General features: G+C 37.7%; 4 protein-coding genes and 1 pseudogene across 4 annotated transcripts; 3 read left to right on the top strand and 2 right to left on the bottom strand.

The window, feature by feature from the left end:
* On the bottom strand, window positions 1–983 carry LOC121779777 (NAD(P)H-quinone oxidoreductase subunit L, chloroplastic-like). The gene is made up of 4 exons (XM_042177193.1): window positions 652–983; window positions 471–581; window positions 308–402; window positions 1–221 (listed from the first exon to the last, which is right to left on the bottom strand). Exons 1-4 carry the CDS (start codon window positions 832–834, stop codon window positions 71–73), a joined length of 540 nt encoding a protein of 179 aa, XP_042033127.1. The 5' UTR covers window positions 835–983; the 3' UTR covers window positions 1–70.
* On the top strand, window positions 982–5,037 carry LOC121779775 (annotated as a pseudogene).
* On the top strand, window positions 5,037–5,932 carry LOC121779778 (probable NAD(P)H dehydrogenase subunit CRR3, chloroplastic). Its single transcript, XM_042177194.1, has 3 exons — window positions 5,037–5,294; window positions 5,364–5,506; window positions 5,665–5,932. The coding sequence occupies exons 1-3, from the start codon at window positions 5,065–5,067 to the stop codon at window positions 5,787–5,789; spliced, it is 498 nt and encodes a 165-aa protein (XP_042033128.1). The 5' UTR covers window positions 5,037–5,064; the 3' UTR covers window positions 5,790–5,932.
* A 3,711-nt stretch (window positions 5,933–9,643) lies between these two features.
* LOC121778576 (21 kDa protein-like) lies at window positions 9,644–10,411 on the bottom strand. Its single transcript, XM_042175944.1, has one exon. The coding sequence runs from the start codon at window positions 10,392–10,394 to the stop codon at window positions 9,807–9,809; it is 588 nt and encodes a 195-aa protein (XP_042031878.1). The 5' UTR covers window positions 10,395–10,411; the 3' UTR covers window positions 9,644–9,806.
* A 6,528-nt stretch (window positions 10,412–16,939) lies between these two features.
* LOC121778794 (endoglucanase 8-like) lies at window positions 16,940–19,532 on the top strand. Its single transcript, XM_042176192.1, has 6 exons — window positions 16,940–17,213; window positions 17,293–17,700; window positions 18,171–18,425; window positions 18,511–18,619; window positions 18,698–18,861; window positions 18,951–19,532. The coding sequence occupies exons 1-6, from the start codon at window positions 16,986–16,988 to the stop codon at window positions 19,272–19,274; spliced, it is 1,488 nt and encodes a 495-aa protein (XP_042032126.1). The 5' UTR covers window positions 16,940–16,985; the 3' UTR covers window positions 19,275–19,532.
* The last annotated feature ends 3,350 nt before the right edge of the window (window positions 19,533–22,882 follow it).

Raw genomic sequence — 22,882 nt, 5'->3', positions numbered from 1 at the left:
GACCAAAGAAGTTGCTGCTAAATTAGTAAATTATGAATTGGATATACATGAAACAAATAGGGTGTGCTATTCATACTTCATAGTCCTCAGGTTGAGCCCATGGATACTTCAAGAATCCACCCTTAATCTCTGAAGGATTCTCTGGCACAGACCAAGGATACTTCATTGCTGGATCTCTAGGGAATTTTCTGAAGTTGAGGAATGGTGCCCAAAGCAGCACTCTGCCACACAACCCGAAAACAACGATATACGATAGATTTACAACCAAAGAGAACGTGCCATTAGTAGTGCACGAAACATCACTTACCCCGGAAAGAAGAGGAAGACAAACATGAACTGCACATACATCTCAAGCAGATTCCTCTTGTACCATCTCCTCCTCAGCCAGTTCATGATGATTGGCTACAAACAAACAATCACTCAACAATTCACACGCACATATATATATGTAATTGATGCTAATAACTCACTGGAGCAACAAGGAAGTAGATGAAGGCTGAGATTCCAGATTGGATCAGAATCCACACCAAATCTTCTCCTTCATTATTCATCCCAGTAACAGCAAAAGCAGGCTCTGCCACCTGTTCAAACACTTCAAATGTGAAAACAAGCTAATGAATGAAATGAAACCAAACACCAGAATGATCATACAGCTGTCAATGCTCCTCCAACTTGAAGGGCCAGGCCAAGAACTCTGCTTGTGCATTTTGAAATCTGTTTCTTTTGTTGGGGATGTTTTTGTTGACATGAAATGGTGAATGGATGATGATTGGGAGGATTGAGAGAAGGCAAGGCCTTGGGGATGCTGAAGCTCAGTCTCAATGAGCTGCTCATTTCTCAGCCAATTGTCTTCTTTCCTTATCTTTCTCACTTATATACATTATGTATTAAGAAAATAGCAATAAAGACTCAATTTTTAAGAAGAAAAATAAAATATTCTAGAAGCCATCTGTTTATTTATTTTTCTTTTGTAGAAACACACATTTCATTACTGGGTACCTAAAAAATCCTCTCTTGCAAAAACCCAATATCAAAGAATCACCGTTACCGTACCACTTAAACCCTGAAATCATTTCCTAGTGTTTCAATTTTGCTACTTTTGCTAACTCGATATGAGCTCTACAATCCCAACTCATTTGAAATTTAAACCCCCAAATCCCGTCTGCTCAGTTTTTACAAGACCCTCAGTGTATTGTTTTCGTTTTCAAGGAAGGAATCCCGTGCTATTTTGCTCTAGATTTTCTGTGCTAACAAGGGCTTGCAGCGATGGTGGTAAAGCTGAGATTTTTTCTCCCAAAAAGGTGTCTTCAGCTTCTGTAAGAATCCTACTCATTCATAGTTTACTTCGGCTTTTATCTGCTTGCATATTTCTTTATCTTGTGTGTATATGAATATGAATGATATTTGGCTTACTTGCCCCAATTAGCATGCTATTTTGATGATTCTTGTTCTTGTTATAAGGGTTTATCCACTGATAGCCTTATTTGGCGTAGTTAATCGACATATTTTTTATTGCTGGTTGTTTATTGGCTGTTTTGGAACCAGAAATAAAATTCACCTTTTAATTTCAGGATGATGAGACATTGAGAAACAGCTCATCAAGTTCCAGTGATGGTTACATTGCATTGTTTATTCGCATGCTTGGATTGGACAACGATCCTTTGGATAGAGAGCAGGCTGTGGAAGCTCTCTGGAAATATTCACTTGGTGGAAAGCAATGCGTTGATAACATCATGAAATATCCGGGAACTGTCAACCTTGTTGTAAACCTTCTAAAGTCGGACTCAGATTCTGCGTGTGAATCGGCTGCTGGTCTTCTAAGGGTTATATCATCGACCAATCTTTATAGAGACGTAGTAGCTGAGAGTGGTGCGATAGAAGAGATGACTGTCCTCTTGACACGTCCTTCCTTGTGTTCGAATGTATTGAAGAACCCTTGTGTTTGTATTTTGAAGCTCTCTTTCGTTGATTTATGGTGTTTGTAAAGCTTGAGCAAAAATCTGCAGGTGAAGGAGCAGACGATGTGTACTCTGTGGAACTTGTCCGTAGATAAGGAGGTCAGTGCTCGAATGACTAGCTCGGAGATCCTTCCTCTACTTGTCAAGTACTTGGAGGATGAAGATGTTAAAGTCAAGGAGGCTGCTTGTGGAGTTTTGACGAATTTAGCATTGACGCAATCAAATCATAAACTACTTGTTGAAGCTGGAGTTATTCCGAAATTGGTAAGACTATCTTCTTTGCCTCTCTTTAGCATCTTAACCTGTGGAATTGAGAATTACTCTGTGCCTTATTCAGGCAAAGCTGTTGACAGCTGACGAGGAAGAATCAAAAGTGGTTCGGAAGGTGGCACGAAATGCATTGCTAGAACTTGTTAAAGACGAGTATTATAAAATACTTGTCATGGAGGAAGGTCTAGTTCCGGTGCCCTTGGTAGGTGCAGCAGCATACAAGTCTTTTAGGCCAGCTTTGTATTCATGGCCTTCGTTACCCGATGGCACAACGATTGAACAGGGCTCCAAAAGTCCTTCTAGATATGGTGCTTCAGAGCTGCTACTCGGATTAAGTATCGAAGAGAAGAATTCCGACTTAGAGGAGGCAAAGATGAAAGCAGTTGTTGGACGAACGCAGCAACAGTTTCTTGCTCGTATAGGAGCAATTGAAATTGAGGATGATGGTAAATCTGACGTTGAATCTTCGTCCAGTCATAGAGTCACACTTTTACCATGGGTGGATGCCGTTGCACGCTTGGTTTTAATTCTCGGACTTGAAGATGAGTCTGCTATTGCCAAAGCTGCAGAGTCGATTGCTGATGCATCGATCAATGAGCATATGCGTGTCTCGTTTAGAGAAGCTGGTGCAATCAAGCATCTTGTTCAGCTAATTAACCATCCTTGTGACGATGTCAAAATGGCTGTAATCCGAGCTTTGGATAGACTGTCTATCAGGTACTACTATATTACTGATTTGCATAAGACAAGAAATACCAAAAGAGAGGACTTTTACTGTTTTCATCTCGTGCATAACTCATTTTCTGGTATACTTTATAGTGGTTAGGGTAGGAGCAGCAGCCATTTTCAGCCATTTTTTTAGTGTCGATTTTTTAAATTTTGATGTGATACATAACACGTCCTTTTTTCTGTTCTTGAATCATATTACTGTCATATGTTGATAGTTTGCGTTGAATCTGTTTCTCGACTTGACAGTGAGTTTCTGTGATGTTGTAGTGAGACTGTGAGAGTGGCTGGAAATGAACTTTTTGAATGATTCATCAATCCATTTGATCTTTCTCTATATTCACTATAATGAATCTTGCATTTGCATCTCAATCCAGCAATTATGTGTGCCGGACTATCCAAGCAGAAGGCGTTTTGCATCCTCTCATTAATTTACTAAAGCAGCAGTCTAGATCAGATATCTCCCATAGCTCGACTTCAACGGTAGTGCTCGAGTTTATCCTCTCTTGAGTAGTATTATATATGTTGGTTACTTAAGTAAGAATTTTTTAACTGCAGATTCTCAATATCCTCACTCGGATTCTAGACCCTAACAAAGAGCTGAAAGCGAAGGTCTGTCCGTTTTAAAGATTAATAGAAATATTAAATTATTTCAACAGTGTTCTTTTATGCAGCAGTTTCTCTTAAAATTGTATATTTCAGTTATATGAGGGACCAGTAAACGGGTTGAACAAGGGAGTGTGTTCGACTGAAACTCCTGCATCACTAAACACTCAAGATACGATCTCAGCTGAACCGATTTTCAGGTTTTCGCAAGCATTTTTAAACTTTTCCAAGAAAAACACAGTTGGTTTCTTATAATTATGCTACTGTTCTATATGTTATCAATACGCTCGTGAATTTAATTTATTATCCCATGTCATGAAAATGCGATTCTTGTTGATGTTATTGCAGCAGTGTCTTTTTCTTGCACGATCAATTTAAACGCACCTATATTAACATAGTTTTTGTACAAATAACCACTTTGACAGCACGGAGAGCATTGGCGTGGCAGAGCTGGTCGATTCTGGCTTGCTGTCTTGCCTCGTCGACATCTTGAAGACACCAACACCTGATATACAGAGAAAAGCTGCTTCCATCCTCGAGTTCGTTGTGGTGATCGAGGAGCCTAGTGCAGAAAAGCTACCATTGTCGGGTATTGTACCTGGCCTAGAAGCCGTTTTTTGCCAGAAATCTTTAATAGGTAAAATCTCGTCGTTACTAGTAATGCGATATTCATTTGGCAAAAGTAGCGAAATAACGATCTTGATTTGACAGAGGATGAGAATGGAAGAGAAGTGCACATCTTGGAAGTGGAAGAAGCCGGTCTAGCAGTATCTGCTGCGTCACGTCTGCTCACAAGATTGCTCGACTATCAACAGTTTTGCCAATCTCTGGATTCGGATAGTTTCACAAAGCTGCTTCGTTCAATCCTCGTATCGAGTATCCCCCTCCAATACAAAGAATGGGTTGCTGCCTGCCTCGTAAAACTGAGCTCTATACATCCAGACCCGTTAACGTTGAAGTTACGACACTGCACGAGAGGATCCCGAGGCTGATAGAAGAAATGGAGAGCTCGTTTTCGCCTCAAGTACAGGAAAGCGCGGTGATGGAGCTGAACTGGATAATATCTCAAGGGACGGTGGATTCCAGCAGAGCCGTTGCTCGTAGCGGAGGAATATTCGCGGTGGTGAAGCTGATGGAGACGGGGAGCGAGGAGGCGGTGGAGGCCTGCTTAGCCATACTGTACAACTTGAGCATGGACGCGGAGAACCACACAGCGATTGTAGCAGCCGGAGCAGTTCCCGTCTTGAGGAGACTCGTGCTCTCGGATAGACAGCAGTGGATGCGTGCTCTTCGCTTGCTTCGAACTCTGCCCACATCATATGATTAGCTTCTTAGTTAGTTAGTTACACATGTTTTTATTTTACCTATCATTTTGATACATAGGTTGTTGAGTTGTAGTTGGAGATATTTGGATGTGAGTGGGGTCCATATACATTCCTTGTGATTTTTTATCAAATAATCCAAAATTTTATCTCAACTTGTTATCATTCTGCTTGCTCACACTATGCATATCCTCCTCAGCTCTGGTTTAGTCACTAGATTTGAGGTTGTGGCTTCAAATAACCCTTCTTCTTCCTCGTCGCCGCCTTCTCAGCCTCAGCAGCAGCAGCCGCGTGGTGTTAAGATGAGGCCTAATAGAGTTGCCAACAAAAAGAAGCAGAAGCAGCAGCCGTCTGTTATGGAGATTGAACGGGCCATTGGTGCCGGGATTTTCCGGGAAAGAGATGTCAACAGGCAGGTATGGATTTATTTTCGGAAGAAGAAGGCGACGACGATGATGTTGATGGTTTGAGTTTTTTGCAGTGGAGGAGAAGGAGAGAAGGCAAATCTTGTTGATAATATACTGAAGAATTCAGTTGGGAAGAATGAAGGCTCTGTGGAGAAGAGGCTGAGGGAGACCGGGGAATGGCTTCTCGATCAAACCGAGACCAGAACTCGCTCTGCAGGTATTCATCTCTCTCTCTTGTTGGGTTGCAGACTCATCCCAAAGCGGACAGACAGTATCAAACTAATGTACAGTCGACCGTCCTAACAAGTGGTATCAGAGCCTGAATGATAACTCGGGTTTGCAAGAGTAGCTGATTAACTAGTTTGTGGTTTGCAGGAAAGCAAATCTTGATGACCATATTTGTATGGATTATACCTCTGTGGATAGCTGGATTTCTTGTGGCTGCTGGCATCATTTCACTGCCATTTCACACTCCATTTCTAGATGATCTCATTTCATGATTTGTAATGTCACATTAATGATGATATTATCATGTGGAGTGAGAGTGAATATGGATGCAATACACAGATTAAGTGTGTCAATATTATTTTTCCGACCTTTTACATATATTGATATTGGCTTAATTTAAGCCGGGGGTTCATTACTTCATTGTATTTAGATTTTTATCATTAATAATTGCTTCCTTTAATTAATTAATCTGATTATTAAAGTTTATAACTTAAATAGAATTAATTATTATGAATAGCTTAGAATTCGCAATTTTTATTTAGTATAAAAAAAACAAATTGCTTTTTATATTTAGTTTTATTCAATATGATGTATTGGTTAAATGAAAAAGCAATAACTAAAGAATACTATGAATTCACAGTGTTCCACAAAAATTCTATATAGTATTGCTTAATTATCTTTTTCTCAATGTATCTTCTTCATCGTCGTCCTCGTCCTGCATAATTTCAAACAACAATTAGTTATTCGCTCGTTACATAACACATTTAGATACTCAAATTCATTTAGAAAAGAATACCTATTATTCAGTTAAAAAAATCAATAAATTTGTACCTTATCAAAGTTAACCATTCATTTCTGTGTACTCCATTTCGTTTTTACCAAATCGAGGACTTTTCTATTAACAGTAATTCACTTCAAAAACACAACATGAATATTCTTTGTTCATGTTCTTGATCTATAAATTTAATAAATTTGTGTGGAAGAATTTAAAAGACTGCCAATCAAACTATTCCTAATCGATTCTGCAAGTTAGGTTTCGTTTCTTTATTCTGATTTAGCTTTGTTAGGTGTGGTTCTTAAACTAGGTCTGGTTTCAACAAGAAATATTATATCATATGTACGGCGCATGACTTTATCGCTTGGTGATATGATTGGGCCAAACTACAAAAGATTTTTACTTTTCAATTTCTTAAATGGTGCACATTGACATAACTCATATATATATATATATATATATCAAGCGATATGATTGGGCCAAACTACAAAAGATTTTTACTTTTCAATTTCTTAAATTGTGCACATTGACATAACTCATATATATATATATATATATATATATATATATAGAGTTGTGATCATATGATAACCCCCAAATCACATAATAACTCTATAATCAAATCTGAACCACACATTTATTCTAATCTTGTGGCTGAGATTCAAGCTTAGATTTACTACATAAAAAAAGGTGCATAGGGTAAATATGTCATTTCCCTCATTTAATTTCTGAATTTCGCTCCATTCTTTCACTCTCTCTCAGTTCGATTCTCTCTTCTCAGCGATTTAGTTTCCATATTTCTCGTCTATTTTATTTACATAGGCTCCAGATTTTCTTCCGATTTGGTTCATTATTCCATAATCTCCAAATTTTGTTTCTATATTTCTCGCATAATTGTGACCGGGAAGATGTTTTCAATTTTGCATATAAGTTGATAAAATTATACTTTAACCTGACAAAATGACATATTATGCATTGCCGATTATGTGTTAACATGATACTTTTGGCTTATAAATGTTAGGTTTACTGCATACAATGATAGTTTTGCCGGATAAAATGATACTCTGAGTTGATAAAATGATAGTTTTACTGATTTGTAGGTATGTACATTCATGTTTGTGATGATGCTTTGATACTTTGTAGCCAATGATTGGTATGTTTGAGTGTGAGAGAAATTGAATGCAGTGTTTAATTCACGTTTTCTTCTTACCCGCCTAATTTTATAACAAAATGACAATTTTGCCCTTAATATATCCGAAATATGATAGTTTTGTTAGATTTAATCCAGATCAGTGGTGGAGATTTGGTTATAGGGTTATCACATTGGAGTTATCATTATAATGTACCCCTATATATATACAATCCTCTCATATTCTAGAATTCAGTTTTATATTATTTTATAATGTTTTATATATATGTAGATTTTTTTCTATAAAATTTTAATATTTTTTAATATAATACTATATCTAGATAATTCCATTACAAAATATTTATATATTCTACTACGTAATTCTAGAGAAATCTACTAAACTATTTTAAAGTAAAATAAGCACCTAGAAGATCATCTCTTTCATAATCGACCTAGGAAAAATAGTAGCACTCTTATAAAAAAAATAGTTTAAACTAAAATCAAATTCATTTCTATTTAGGCAATACACTTTTTATTTCTCATACCATATAGCACTATCATTCACAAACTTTCATCTCGTTTTCTGTTTGTTAAAGATCAAAATATATGGTTAGTTATGAATTGTTGAATTTCAATTAATTTAATAGAGGAAGGATTAGTAATGTGGCGTGGATTAGTGGATATAATGATTTAGTCAGGTTAATATATTTATATTGATATTTTAGGTCATCTCATCTCTGTCTCTTATCCGTCTCTTAATCGTCTCATCTCTTCACTATTCATGGTCCCACTGTACTTTTCACCCCATCTCTTAACTAAAAGACAGCACTTGGATCCCTCCATCTCTTAACCGTCTCTTAACCATCTCATCCTTTAACTATTCATTCAATTTCACTTTTTATTTTTATTTCCAACAAATTCAATTAATAAAAACGCACTTCATTAAATAAAATAAAATTACAACTTAAAATTCTAAAAAAACAAAAAAAACACATAATTAAAATCCTAAAAAAATTAAAAATACATAATTTAAAATCTTCCGCTCACTCTCTCTAAATTCAAAATCTCAAAACTCAAAGAAGCAGAAGAAAGAGTTGTCTAATGACGATCATGTTCGTCTACTGGTTGCCAAATGGATCCATGAATGAATTAAATTTGGGAGAAGAATAATGTTTTGAGATGAAGAATGTAGAGTGTTTGAGTGAGAATAGAGAGTTTTTTTTTATGGTGGATTAATTTGTGGGAATGATTTGATATTTATAGAAGTGATTGGTGGCTTAAAAAATACAAAAAAAAATAAAAATTTGTAAAAAAACGGCTATAAACGGCTAGTATATTTTTGGGAATATTTTTTTCGAATTTTTCTTGAATTTTTTTTAAAAAAAAAAATATTTTCAACGGAAATTAAAGACGCCCACTCGCGGGCCGGCGAGTGGGCGTCACGGACAAACCAACGCTCGCCATGTGGCCAACGCGCGTGGTGAGCTGTCTCGTGCGCTGCCTCTCCGCGGCGAGACAAGGGATGGGCTGGGGAAGAGACGGAGCCCGCATCGCTGTCTCGATGCAGTCTCGTCTCGAGCCCGCATCGAGACGCGGTGCGGGTGCTCTAATATTGCTTTCCTTGGCATGCCCAACATAATTATGTAGTGAGCTATCATGAAAAGTGAAAACCATATGACCACCACAAGAGAATCTCGTAAGGGAACGTATAAGTTGAATCATTTCTATGAACTAGCTAATTATTAAAGTACTGTAATAAAGATTAAACACCATAATTAACCCATAATCATTATTCCATAAAAAAGAAGCTATAAGGTACTCTCATATCTTTTGTTGATACTAACCTTCAATTAATCGATGATGAAATGTAGCACAATTGATAAGTAATTTTTTTTTCTTTCAGGTAATAGTTTAAAAATTAACAATATTTAGCAAGATCATCGGAGACGACGGAAAACGATGCATGCCGGGCAACTTAAATTAGACTTTAGAATGACGATGAAGCAGTAAATGGTAAACTATTATTGAATTAAATGTCTCAAATATCGAGCAAACAAATTTAATTTAGTAAAAGTATAAATAGGATGGGAACAATGGCATTTAAAAATTTTCAAATAATTCTATGGATCTTATCTTATGTTATCTTCTTCTGCAACTGTATTCATATTTCAGATGTATAAGTCCAATATTTTCAGATGTACTGGTCCAAGACAAAACTACAATAATTCCTGCAAGAATAAATGCAGTTTCCAATGATTCAAAAAAAAATAGAAGAGATATGTTACAAAATGGTAATGCACGGATTCATTAAATACATACACACATTAATTAAGATAACTCACATTAATTAGCTTGTCTAACAAAATGATAATTATATAATTTTAATTAATTAGGCAGTGATGTGACCTTAGTAACGAACATATTAACCAGAGCTAGCGCATTGCTAGTGACCTCCTTGACCTTGAGGATCCGTGCCGACACGTCAGCCTTGACGGGGCCATCGTCCACGTCATCGAGGCCGTCGACGCACGTATCCTCATTGGTCAAGGCGGCGCTCATCCACGTCTGCACGTTGCTGAGCTGGAACCTCAGGTCCTCAGCGGTGCGGCCGGTCAGGCGGCGCATCTGCTTGAGGGATCCCCGTATCTGGTCGACCGCGTCGCCCAGGACGGAGGAGCAGTCGTGCAGGGCGGCGGCGGCCCGGTGGTCGGGCGAGTAGTCGGCCTGGCGGGTCAGGTTGGCCACGTAGAGGGTCGTGCGCTTGGCGCGTGAGAGGCACACGCCGACGGCTACCCGGGCCAGCCTGGCCGGGTCGCTTTGTACGGCATTGGCGTACCCGGCTAGGGAGTGGTAGCAGAGGTCCGGGTAGAGCGTCGTGTCGCAGTTTGTGCGGATGAAGTCGGCCGGGGAGGCCGAGGCGATGGCGGAGGCGGCAGCGATGAAAATTGGAGCTAGGAGTACTAGGATTTTCATGTTGGATGTGAATTTAGTTTGAGTAATGTTATGGTAGTGAGAGAGCTCAACTTAGACTTATATATGTCCTTGGTTACATGCAATGATTATTGTTTGTCTTTTGGAAATTTAATTAACTAATTCATATAATTATTTTATTGTGTTTGTATATGGCAATCTTGAATTTGAATTACCTTTTGTTGCTTCCCCACGGCCCACCTTTCACTAACTAAACCTCCTTGCAATTATTAGCTATGACTAAATGTTTCTTGTCAGGTATATCTAATTCAACTTTTTTATAGTACAAAAAATTTTCTAGTACATAACATATCAATTAACGATTTTTTTCCAAAGAAAATGTAGAACTTATTTAGATGGCCATTTTAAGCAACTGTATCACTTCAATGAAAGATATTTGGTGCTACATCTTCTACTATACACACTATAAAATAATAGGGTCGACTTGTTATTTTATAGTGAGTCTAGTAGGAGATGTAACACCTTGACTTTATAAATGAAGATGCCTTGACAAAATTAATAGATCGTGAATCTCATTTTTATATCATTTTTTAAAAAATGTAATGTAAGTAATAATTTAGTGAAATATGAAGTTAGATTCGTTAAATTAGAAAAAGTAAATGCATATTTTAATCTTGGTCGTCCGAAAATGATAAAATTGGTCATTATACTATGGGTGGAAGGAAGGAGTATTTATTATCATGCATCGTAATTTAAAGCACAAACCTTCATTTAATTATTTATAGGTGATAAATTAAAGAAATTTATTAAGGTTAGTCAAATGGGAAGAAGCTTAGTCATTTTTCGTAGAATTTGAGTGAAGTGGGACTAAGAGCATCTGTAACCCTTGGGGCCGGGCCGCAAATTGCGAGTCCCGGCCCGTCCCATGCATTACACGGAAGGGCGGCACGGCTCAGGCCCGTCCCGGTGACGCGTGACCGGCCTGCGGAGCGTCCCGAGTCCCGGCCCGGGACGGGGTTGCACGGAGACGGGCCGCAAGTCCCGCGTCCCGGCCCAGCGTTGCACGGTGACGGGCCGGGCCGCAACCAAATTTTTTTTTTTAATATTTTAAATTCAAAATTTTTATATTTTAAATTCGAAATTTTTGTCAACTACGTTGTCATCGAGCCGCCCGTGCAGGGCCTTCCTCACGACATCCGCAATGTCATGGCTCGTTCAGCTGCGATGCGCCAAGAGGAACAACACACTCGCCTCCAAGCCGATCTAATCGAAGAAATTTGGACTCGCAACAACGTTTTCCAGCATTGACGTTATGTTTTCATGTATTTTATTTTCAGTTTGAAAATTTATATGTTGTAATTTTGTAGTATTCGATGAAATTAAATTTTCCGTGTTATAAATTTACAGCGTTTTTTATTTTACTTTCAAAATAGGTTGGAGTTGTGAATAGTGTCATTTATTAGTTGCGGCCCGGGCCGCAACCTGCAGGGTTACAGCAGTTGGGGCCTGGGCCGCAACTGTAGAGGAATGATGACGTGGAGGGGACTTGGGGCCGGAAATGGGGACGGGGTTACTGATGCCCTAAAGTAGTAGTGAGAGAGCAACACAATAAGTAGATGTGAAAGTTAAATGGTCATAACTAATTTTGCCGCAAGTTTCGGTTGCCCTATTTTTCCTGATTTTACACAGAAAACAGAAAAAGATTCAAAAGTAAAATTTGAGGATTAAAAAAAGTCAAGACATAATCATGTAGTATAACTAACCACATCCACACATGATAATCTTGTACCGCTAATCTTGGCATCACACTGCTAACTGCTGCATGCCTTTATCATCGAAAAACTTTATGCATGTCTCATCCAATGAGAAACTTTTAAAAATTATTCAAGTCTTCCTATCATTCGGTACAGATGCCATGTTTGAGAAGAGGTTTGAGTAAATGTTTTTGTCGATTGTTTTTTGTTTGAGAGTGTTGAATTAATTTGAAGTTTCAACTACATTCAAATTTTAGTACTCCCTCCGTCCCATAGTAGATGTCACACTTGAGAAATTGGCACGAGATTTTAGGAGGTGTTGTTTTGTGTGTTAAGTGAAAAGAGAGAATAATATATTTATATTAATGTGAGAGAGAACTTTTTCCAAAAAAGGAAATGTGACATTTTTTGTGGGACAAACTAAAAAGGAAAGTGTGACATCTACTATGGGACAAAGGGAGTATTGATTTTAAAATTTAAAACTTTAAGGATATGTAATTTTCCATCTTTTTAATAAACTAATTTTCACTTGTTCTACGTAATTGTGGTCTATGTACATTATGGTCGGGCTCAAAAAAAATGAGAGGAATGATTACAGTTGTCAATTGGGCCCGGCTGGGTCGGGTTGGCCCATCAGTGAAACAAAGTGAACCTGGGCTCATTGGTTCAAGTGGGCTTCAGTTACGCCATTTTATAAACCTCGGCATGGGTCCAAGCCCAGACCCATATGAAGCTTGGCCTAGGCCTAGACCCAGGTCCGGCCCATCAAAAAATGAGGGGAATGTCTGAATGCTAACGTGATGGGGGATAAAGATGACGAAGGGGCATCCATTGTGGATGCTCTTGACACATGTATAAAGACACTTGCAATCTCTTTGATGGGATAAACCTAGGTTGTACAAGGAAATAGAAAAATGTTTATAAATTTCTAGTATAATTATCCATGATTTGTTCCTGGGATTCTTTTCCTTATATTTCTCCTTGATTTGTGAATTGCTAAAAGTTCAACTTTCCGAAATCAAAGGCCTAATTACTTGTGAGAACAAGTACTCTTCCCAAATCTCGGTAAAGTTTGTATCAGTATTTTATAAAGTTGAGTTTCTATTAGTTTGGTTGATTTGTTAATAGTTTGGAATAGCATCCTAAACCACACCTAAAAATACAAATAAAAATAAAATAGATGAATATTATTCCATAGATGCGTGATCAAATACTAACTAATTTACAGTAATAACTAATATCAATTTTGTATGTTAAATTTATGTTTTTGTGTTGATATTTAAATTTACATGTTGTATTGATATAATTATGTCTTTGTGTTGATAATTTTAATACACAGAATGGAAGATTATTAGTTATTACTGTAAATTAGTTAGCACACTAACGCAACTCTTATTCCATAGATGAATATCACCTAAATACAATTGGGCTAATAAAAAGTAGCCCATGGGCAAAACTTAGTTGGGCATTGTATAGGGCGATTGAGCACATACATACATACACTGTGTTACTCGCACGTTTGCTTTTCGGCTCGTCACAAAGTCCTTACACTATTTATAATTTAAGTTAGAATTAATGCATTTAATTAATATGTTAGTTTAAGTTAAGAGCTCTTTTATTAAGTGATGTCTCATTACACCTAAAATTCTTTTTTAATTACAAAAAAAATCAATCCCAAATTTACGGCCTAAAATAAAAAGTGCGAGTAGCATGGGACGGAGGGAGTATGTTTATAAGTAGAAAAAAATGGTTATCCACTTTTTCGGTCAAAAGCAAATCTATAGCTACCATTACAATGTAGCTTTCTGTCTGCTTGACGACGAACAAACCCTAATTGCTTTTCTCTTTTTCTTCATTCCTAAACTCTTTCACACGCATGTCATATTTCTACAAGATTTACTCTACTACACATATGTATTTATTAGATCTAAAACACCACAAAACTGTTCATCTTTATTCGATATTGATAAAATCAAATTTACATGTCCAAATGCAGTTTTCTCTGTCTATCTCACAAGATTCATCGATCCTACCAAATTTCACACCATCCGAAACGGGACTAAAGATGAGCGGGTCCCACTGAAATTCACTTTTCAGGCTCTGCATGTGTTGCTCATCAACTGGCGGTGAACAGAACCACCTCTCTCCCCCACTCTCATCATCATTTTCAACCTCCCTCTTCAGCCCACACCGTTTCTCATTAAATTTCACCTACTTCCATCATCATTTTGTCAATACTTCACTTCATCTATAACACATTCCGTTGATCACTCCATATAGTCCTCACAATATTTGGCCAAACAATTTTTTATCCGACACGAATACGTGCGAAATTAATAGATTCTAAGTTCAGTCTAATTGAATTTTTGTCCATATTAAGTCGATCGGTAAGGAATCCAATAATTTGAGATTTAGTTCGTGAATTGGATTAGATTAAGGTAACCTGCTAGAATAATAGTAATACAGAGTAGTTGTACTACTTTTTTATTTTTATAAAAATATATTTAAATTTACTTTCTATATTTGTGTAAATTATATTTTAAAGCATGTAAAATTAAGTTTTTATAGTATAAAATATAAATTAGGTTAAAATTTTAGGTTTTAATCACGTAAATCAGGTTTGTGTCACCATGTTGTTATAATGACGTGTCAAATTGTATTGTATCGTGATGTTGAAGGAATTCTGTCAGTTGTAGGTCATGTACGAGTTTAAAGGTAGGAAGCGAGATCTCAAAGATATAAAAAGTCATGTTGGGGTTATGTCGTTGGGATTGGGTCGTTATCAGGTTGAGTCGATAACAATTTAACTAACAGAATTTGTCTATCACTAAAGAAAAAATAATCGAAATTTTATCTGCGTGGTTCATCTCTTGTGATTATCGAATATGGAAGGGGGCAGAATGCCGATGGGTATAATTATGTTGAATAAAACTACTGTATAAAACTACATGCATATTTTTTCCACCTTAGTTATTTTTTGTACCTGGTGTTCTAATTTCAATTTTATCTTTGTTGTTTCATAAAACCAATGAAACATAGTAATTTATTTTTTTACCTTATCTGCTTCATTGTTTCAATTTACTTTTTGTACCTGTTGTTCCAATCTAATCTACTACTATTACATTGTTGCTTTCTATAGACTAAAGGCTTATTTTGATCCTTAACATATTGCAATTTTTTGATTTTGATCCAAAACATTATCTTTTAAATTATTCGGTCCCTCACAAATAAAAATGGGTCACATTGGTCCATTTTGGACGGTTCCGTTAAAAATTTGACGGAAACCCTAAACCCAAACCTCCCTCACCACCTCCGCCACGGCGTCCACCTTCCATCATCCCTCAGCCTCACCCACCGTCAATGGCGAATCCAGGAACCAAATATCGTGGGGTCGGACTAGAAAATACATATTTATATTAATTATTTTTATAAATATATATAGTATTAATATAAATAAATACTGTGAGAATTATCGATATTATGAAAACAACATACTCCTCCGTCCCACAAGAATATGCATACTTTCATTTTTAGTCCGTCCCATAAGAATATGCATTTTCCAATTTTAAAACTTTTTTTTTCTGGTAAGACCCACTCCTACTAACAATACTTTAATTAATTTTTTCTCTCTAACTCTTTCTTACATTAGTAATTTTGCATTAAAACTCGTGTCAAATTCAAATTGTATATTCTTTGGGGATGGAGGAAGTACAATTTTTTCTGTAACATCCCAAATTTTGAAATTTTAATTTGAATATGAATAATAAGGTTGTAAACTAAATTATAAAAATAAAAAATTAGGAAATATTAACTTTATATTTTAAAGTATTTGTTTATTTTAAATAAGTTTAATTTGTTGATATGTAAGAACTATTTTTACCCTTAATTGAAATTATTTGGCGAGAATTTATTTGAAATGGAATTCTAAGAATTAATACAAAGAAAGAAAGAAAAATTCACAGCCCATTTTATATTTAGATACACCATAATTCGAGATATTTAATCTACGGAGTACTAACTTTAGTTAAATTGTGGGGTAAAAATTGTAAATATTGAGAAAAAGAAATAATAATGACAATAGAAAGACTTTTCGTATTCATCATTTCCATTCTCTATCCTCGTCTCCCCCCCACAGTGCCAAACCCAGTTTAATCTCTCTCTCTGGAAACAAACTGAAAGAATTCTCTCCATCTCTTCATTCTCGATAATCGCCATCTCTCCTGCCGTGAGGCCGCCGCTGGATTCCGGACGTCATCTCACACTACGTTGAGGTGGGGTCGAAGATGCGAACGTTGTGGGTCGGAGTGAATAGAGCTTTCCGGTGGCACTCCGGGGCCGGTGATGGGGTCGGCCGACCCCACTCGACCACACCTACATCCGCTGCTGCCCACCATCGTCACCGTCTCATCCCTCAGCCTCACCCCCTCCTTACATCATCTCCCTCACCATGATTAAATATCATATATCTGATCGACACGAGTTTTAAGATATTGTTTGACTGTATAAAGTAAAGTGAGTAGAAAAAATTAGTGAAAGCCTACTTTTATATATTAGTTTTATAATAAAATATGAGTGAAATAAATTAGTAGAATGTAGGGTCTAATTACTAAATATATTAAAAATGAAATGAGATTGATGGAGGGAGAAAAAAAAAAGGGACATTTAATAGTGCAGGGAGTATAATTCCCCATTTTCCAGTCAAAATCAGTCAACGAGTTTACCTGTTTTATAAGCTCAGTCCAATGAGGTAATACCACGTGTCTCCCGCCCCATGAGGAATCCGATGACACCCATCACCTTTTCTCCTATATATAATAATAATCCGGAGCCCAATTCCTCTTACTCGAGCCCCGCCCCGACCCGACCAACTTCAATCACAATGGCGCCAAATCCTCGCCGCATTCCGCCATGTTTTCCGCTACTCTCCGCCCATCTCTTCCTCCTCCTCCTCCTTCCCCGCCTCTCCTCCGCTTCTCCCCCCAACTACCACGACGCTCTCCGCAAGAGCCTCCTCTTCTTCGAAGGCCAGCGCTCCGGCAGACTCCCCCCCGACCAGCGCCTCCGCTGGCGCAAGGACTCCGCCCTCCACGACGGCGCCTCCGCCGGCGTAACTCTTCAAATTCAACCTACATTTCATTTTTTTGCCTTTTTCAATTCCTTTTTTGTCTAATTAATTTGCGAATTAGGTTGATTTGACCGGAGGCTACTACGACGCCGGCGATAACGTGAAGTTCGGTTTCCCGATGGCGTTCACCACCACATTGCTGGCGTGGAGCGTCATCGATTTCGGCAGAATCATGGGGAGCGAGCTCGGAAATGCGATTAAGGCGGTGAAATGGGGAACGGATTATCTGTTAAAAGCGACGGCGCACGACGGTATCGTGTACGTGCAGGTAGGGGATCCGTTATCCGACCATAACTGCTGGGAGAGGCCGGAGGATATGGATACTCTGCGAACGGCGTATAAAATCGACGCGAATCACCCTGGATCTGACGTGGCAGGGGAGACCGCCGCTGCTCTCGCCGCGGCGTCGATTGTTTTCCGATCGCGCGATCCGGCTTACTCGAGGCTGCTGCTCAGCCGTGCGATCAAAGTAAGTTTGTTTGACATTTTTTTTGCCTTTTTTGGAGCATGAGAATTTCTTAATTTGCAGAGACATGTGCTTTTGCGTTTTAGCTTCACATGAATGAGCAGAGCTCGCAGTCTAGTCCAATTCATCGTTTCAGTTTTTCAATGAGTTTTCCCGGTTTGATGTTGAGAGGTGCAGACTGTGTTTACAGCCACTCGTGTTTGGTTGATTTTTGGTAAATTGATTAATTAATTAATTAATTAATTAATGAAAAGAAATCCACGTCACAATTCTGTTAATTGTACAAACGTCAATTTAGGAGTAATTAACGCATGTTTTATGGCCGCTAAACATGATTAAATATAATATGAAAAGCATGATTAGAATTGTACTATCGGTAGCACTAAAATTAAGCGAATATTCATTTCACTATTATCTTGTCTAATGAAATAACGTCGTCTTGGCTTATCCTTCTCTGTTTTGAAAAACGGAAGGTGTTCGAGTTCGCAGACAGGCACCGTGGCGCGTACAGTTCGAGACTAAGGCACGCAGTGTGCCCGTTTTACTGCGACGTGAACGGCTACCAGGACGAGCTCCTCTGGGGTGCGGCGTGGCTGCACAAGGCCTCCCGGAGGAGAGTGTACCGAGAGTACATAGTCCGGAACGAGGTCGTCTTAAGAGCCGGGGATACCATCAACGAGTTCGGTTGGGACAACAAGCACGCCGGCATTAACGTCCTCCTTTCCAAGGTTTACTTCACTTACACTCTCTCCGTCCCGCATTACTTGAGTCGTTTCCATTTCGGATTATTAAAAAACAACACATTTAATGCAGGAAGTACTAATGGGAAGATCCAGTGATCTCAGATCATTCCAGATGAATGCAGATGGCTTCATTTGCTCAATACTACCTGGCATATCCAATCAAATTCAGTATTCACCAGGTAGATAAATCCATTATGCAAACTATCCACCTAATTTAATCATAATTTACTAACTAAATCTATGATTTGAAAAAAAAGGTGGGCTGATATTCAAGTCAGGGAGTAGTAACATGCAGCATGTCACATCCTTTTCATTTCTGCTTTTGGCTTACTCAAATTATCTCAGCCACGCCAATCACGCTGTGACATGTCCCCACACCACTGCCTCCCCTGCTCTGCTCAAACGATTGGCCAAGCGTCAGGTCTCTTTCTATCTCCATATCTCTTTATCTATCTCCAATTGAATGGGGTTGGTTGGTTGAATCATGTTGGTTGGATCATGTGCTTGTAGGTGGACTACATTCTTGGGGATAATCCGCTGGGAATGTCGTATATGGTGGGGTACGGGAGGCGTTATCCGGAGAGGATCCACCACCGGGGGAGCTCACTCCCCTCGGTGCACGCCCACCCGGCCCACATTGCATGCAAGGAAGGGTCGCGATACTACTTGAGCCCGAATCCAAACCCGAACATATTGGTTGGTGCGGTGGTTGGGGGGCCTAACAGCACGGACGCCTTCCCTGACTCGAGGCCGTTCTTTCAGGAGTCCGAGCCAACGACCTATATCAATGCGCCGTTGGTCGGCCTTCTGGCTTACTTTGCGGCACATTCATGAATCATGACCACAATTTGAAGCAAGAGTGGTTGGCAAAGCTCACCCTCTCTCTCTAATCCATATTTTTAACCTTGAATCAAGCCATCTATGATCTATATCCTTATTAATTCTATCTCCATAGGCTTATTTTTTCCAAAGCAACTATTTATATCTCAATCCACATCTTTGGTATTGTGTTTGTCTGTGGGTGGTTAAGAGTTGTCTCCTCATTCCCCAGATGACAAAAAATTGTGTTAAATATAATATCGCCTTATTATATGTTACTGGTCTCGGATTTTATTCATCTTTTTTGAAGAATCTTTGCAATATAACCGATTATCTTAAAAATATGGTAATTTTGTTAAACCTTGGATTCATATTATTAATTGTTAAAACAATTTATAGTCGAATCCCCAATGATTCTATTAATAAATGCAAAACAAGTTGTTGAACGTTCCAGTCGGTAATTATTAAACTCTCACTTGACGTATCCTCCTTTGTATATTAAATGCTGGCATTTATCAATGAACCATGTATAGTGTGAGAATTAACAGCATCAACAATTAGCTTTATTCAATCCAAACTTCAGCAAATAATGACATTTTCACTTAATGACTCACTTTCGCAGGCATTGTAACAAACTAATTAAATGAAATGTAAATTACAACGAACTAAACAAAATTAATTGTAAGTTGCGTCGAAAGAACACTCTTTCTGCATGACACATTATGTCATGGCAGGTGCTATAGAATGGACATAACATATCTATTGCCTTCAAAGATAAAACGATTTCCTTTATTTTATATAATAGAACTTGTCGCTTTCAAAGATAAAGCGATTTCCTTTATTTTATATAATAGAACTTGTGACTAGCTAATCATCTTTATTTCCTTCTTCCATTTTTCTACGCCCTCCTTATACCTGTTTGGCTATCACATCACAGTGTATCACTATAGCTGGCATCGATGACTTCTTTCAATGTGGAATATTGTGAATATGTAGTAGGTTACTGGCTTGTCCTTAGTACACACTCAAATGATAAAATGATTTTCACGTCCATTAGCAGTGGTGGCTGATGCGGAGCATATATCTTATACTTTTCCCCTTAAACTACACACTTTTATGTTAATTATAACTCATCAAGTTGTATTTGTATTGAAGTTTAGGAGAGTTGGAAGCTGGAAGTTCGCCGGGTGAAATTGGCAAAGCATGTAGAGATAAGAAACTTCGCCCGGTCGGGCGAAACGCATGAGGAGTCCAGAAAGTTCGCCCAGGAAACGCCCGACCGGGCATTTTATGTCGTATAGAATCGCCCGGTCCCGCGAAGCCATGCAGAAGCCTTTCGCCCGGTCGGGCGATTCCCTCTTTTAATTTCGCCCGGTCGGGCGTTTCGGAGCATAACTGCAATTCGGCAGTTGGATGATTAAAAGAAGGAAAAGGCAGACAGTTTGGGGGGACGATTTTAGATGGGAAAAAAAGAGAAAAAGAAGAAAGAGAGGAGGAAGAAGTTCCGGCCAACATTCCGACGATCCGTCTCCAAATCCCAATTCCACTCAACGAGAGCATGCTTTCTATGGCTTTTATTGTTAATATCACCATGTTTTTAGGCTAAGCTCTTTATGTTGCCCCAAGTTGTAATCTAGGATTTGTATGGATGTTTTTACACCATTGAACTCATGTGTTTGTTTCCGACAATGTGCTTAATATTATTCACTATGTTTTTTGGCTAATAATGTAGTGTAGCTTTGTCCTTTGCTATTGTCTCTTTAACGTAGTTTAGGATTGATTGATTGTTGGATTGCTATTGAATTAGAATTGTTTAAAGGATAATTTGATAGTGGATTAAGTATGTGATTGTAGTAGATGTTTATTTCTCTAGCGCTTCCGTAGGAGTTTCTAAACATTGAAGATTAGTTTATGGAACAAGTGTTCAGCTGACTATGAACTATACGTCGCAAACATGTTCAGTGCAAGCGATTGGTTTGATTAATTAATCCCAAATATGTGCTTTTGATATAGGTGTAGAACCATACAAACCTAGTGAGCAACTTGGAGTGACATATCTTTCCCATTTGAATAGTCTTTCTTTAGTTATTGGTAGTTCTATTTGGTCTTTAGCTTTTGAAAATCAAACCTTCAAAACAAATCATCTTTTTGTACGTCTTCCCTTTGTTTTAGAGTTAAGTAATCAATTCCTTCCCTGTGGATCGACACTCGAAGTATTACAATCGACACTGTATTCTTGCAGTATTGCTGTAATATTAGAGTTGATTAATTAAACTTGATTGATCTTGCATATAATGTTTAATCTCTAAAATTACACACCAGTGACCGATCGCAAGGGCCGAGCAATCGGCCACCACATATGCCCTCAAAGGTCACCATTGTGGAGAGAGGGCCTATCTCCATGCCCCATCGCCTCCGCCTCAGAGCCGCTGCATCGGCTGAGCCGATGCTCATATCGGCCCTCATCGGCCCAACGATGGGCCTCCATTGCAGGGTTCGGGCCGATGATGGAGCCGATATCCCCTCCTTTTTAAAAAAAATTAAATTCAATTTTTAATCCACTATATATACCTTATCCCCCCATCAATTCACATTCATCCCTTTCCAATCTCAATTTCAATTTCAATTTCATTACTTCTCTCCACGATTTTACGTTTTCTATCTTTATCTTAATTTTTTTGTTTTATTAATGTAGGATGTTTTATTTATTTTATTTTTAAATGCAATTTGTTTTTTTACTGTATATTACGTTGTCTTTTAATTACACAAATAATTAAAAGTGAAATATTAAGAATAACTAGTTTTAGCCCCCGTGCGATGCACGACGAAATATTTTATTATCATACTATTTTAAATTGTTAATTGATTAACACAAGATCAAGTTTTGATTCCGAAAATAAATTGGTAGTATTGCAAGTTTTAAAATTGGACGATAGCTTTTCAAACCTCAAAAAGGTTTTAAAATTGTATTTTGAAGTATAAAAGCGCCGACGCAGAATAATATTGTCACAAAATTGTGTGTAATCTTTTTTGTATTCTGTATCCATTTAAATTAGTACTATACTTTATTATAGTCGAGCTTCATTACATTGCAATATAGTGACCCTAATACTCTAAAAACCCAAACCTTGAAACCTAAATCTTAAACCCTTAACGTTAAAATATAATCATCATGACCAACAAATGAGCCAAATATAAATAAAATCCTCCCTCCGTCCCAGTTCAACTTTACTTTGTTAATCACTTTAAAACAAACTTTAACAATAGAAAAAAATAAAAAGAATATCATAACTTCATGTTAAACAATATGAAGAGATTGGAAAATATGAAGGGAGTGAAAAACGTGATGAAAAAAATATGTGAGTGGATAAATTACCAAATATCATATATTTATAGTCCAAAAAATAGAAGATAACTCCTCAAAACTTTTTCACTCTCTACACCTATTATTTAAAATTTTAAAACCTTTTAATTTCCAAAAATTAAAAACTAAGCGTTATTTAAATGTTATCAAATTTCTCAAGGCAAAAGTATACCTGCAAAAATAAGTGAAGATTTTACAAAATAGTTGCCCACATATATTTTTTAATTGTTTGCAATAATATAATGAATAGAATAAAATA

The sequence above is a fragment of the Salvia splendens genome, chromosome 19 (assembly GCF_004379255.2).
Source record: "Salvia splendens isolate huo1 chromosome 19, SspV2, whole genome shotgun sequence".
NCBI classification, from domain to species: Eukaryota; Viridiplantae; Streptophyta; class Magnoliopsida; order Lamiales; family Lamiaceae; genus Salvia; species Salvia splendens.
The sequence above is the reverse complement of the archived record's forward strand: the minus strand, read 5'-3'. Positions and strand labels throughout refer to the sequence as shown.

Bases quoted from the DNA above. Each gene is read 5' to 3' on its own strand.
- LOC121778576 (XM_042175944.1), bottom strand. From the start codon at position 10,394: ATGAAAATCCTAGTACTCCTAGCTCCAATTTTCATCGCTGCCGCCTCC.
- LOC121778794 (XM_042176192.1), top strand. From the start codon at position 16,986: ATGGCGCCAAATCCTCGCCGCATTCCGCCATGTTTTCCGCTACTCTCC. The intron at 18,620-18,697 runs GTAGATAAATCC...TTGAAAAAAAAG, and splicing joins TCAAATTCAGTATTCACCAG to GTGGGCTGATATTCAAGTCA. The intron at 18,862-18,950 runs GTCTCTTTCTAT...ATGTGCTTGTAG, and splicing joins AACGATTGGCCAAGCGTCAG to GTGGACTACATTCTTGGGGA.
- LOC121779778 (XM_042177194.1), top strand. From the start codon at position 5,065: ATGCATATCCTCCTCAGCTCTGGTTTAGTCACTAGATTTGAGGTTGTG. The intron at 5,295-5,363 runs GCAGGTATGGAT...AGTTTTTTGCAG, and splicing joins CGGGAAAGAGATGTCAACAG to TGGAGGAGAAGGAGAGAAGG. The intron at 5,507-5,664 runs GTATTCATCTCT...TGTGGTTTGCAG, and splicing joins GACCAGAACTCGCTCTGCAG to GAAAGCAAATCTTGATGACC.
- LOC121779777 (XM_042177193.1), bottom strand. From the start codon at position 834: ATGAGCAGCTCATTGAGACTGAGCTTCAGCATCCCCAAGGCCTTGCCT. The intron at 582-651 runs GTATGATCATTC...GTGTTTGAACAG, and splicing joins TTGGAGGAGCATTGACAGCT to GTGGCAGAGCCTGCTTTTGC. The intron at 222-307 runs GTAAGTGATGTT...GTTGTGTGGCAG, and splicing joins GTCTTCCTCTTCTTTCCGGG to AGTGCTGCTTTGGGCACCAT.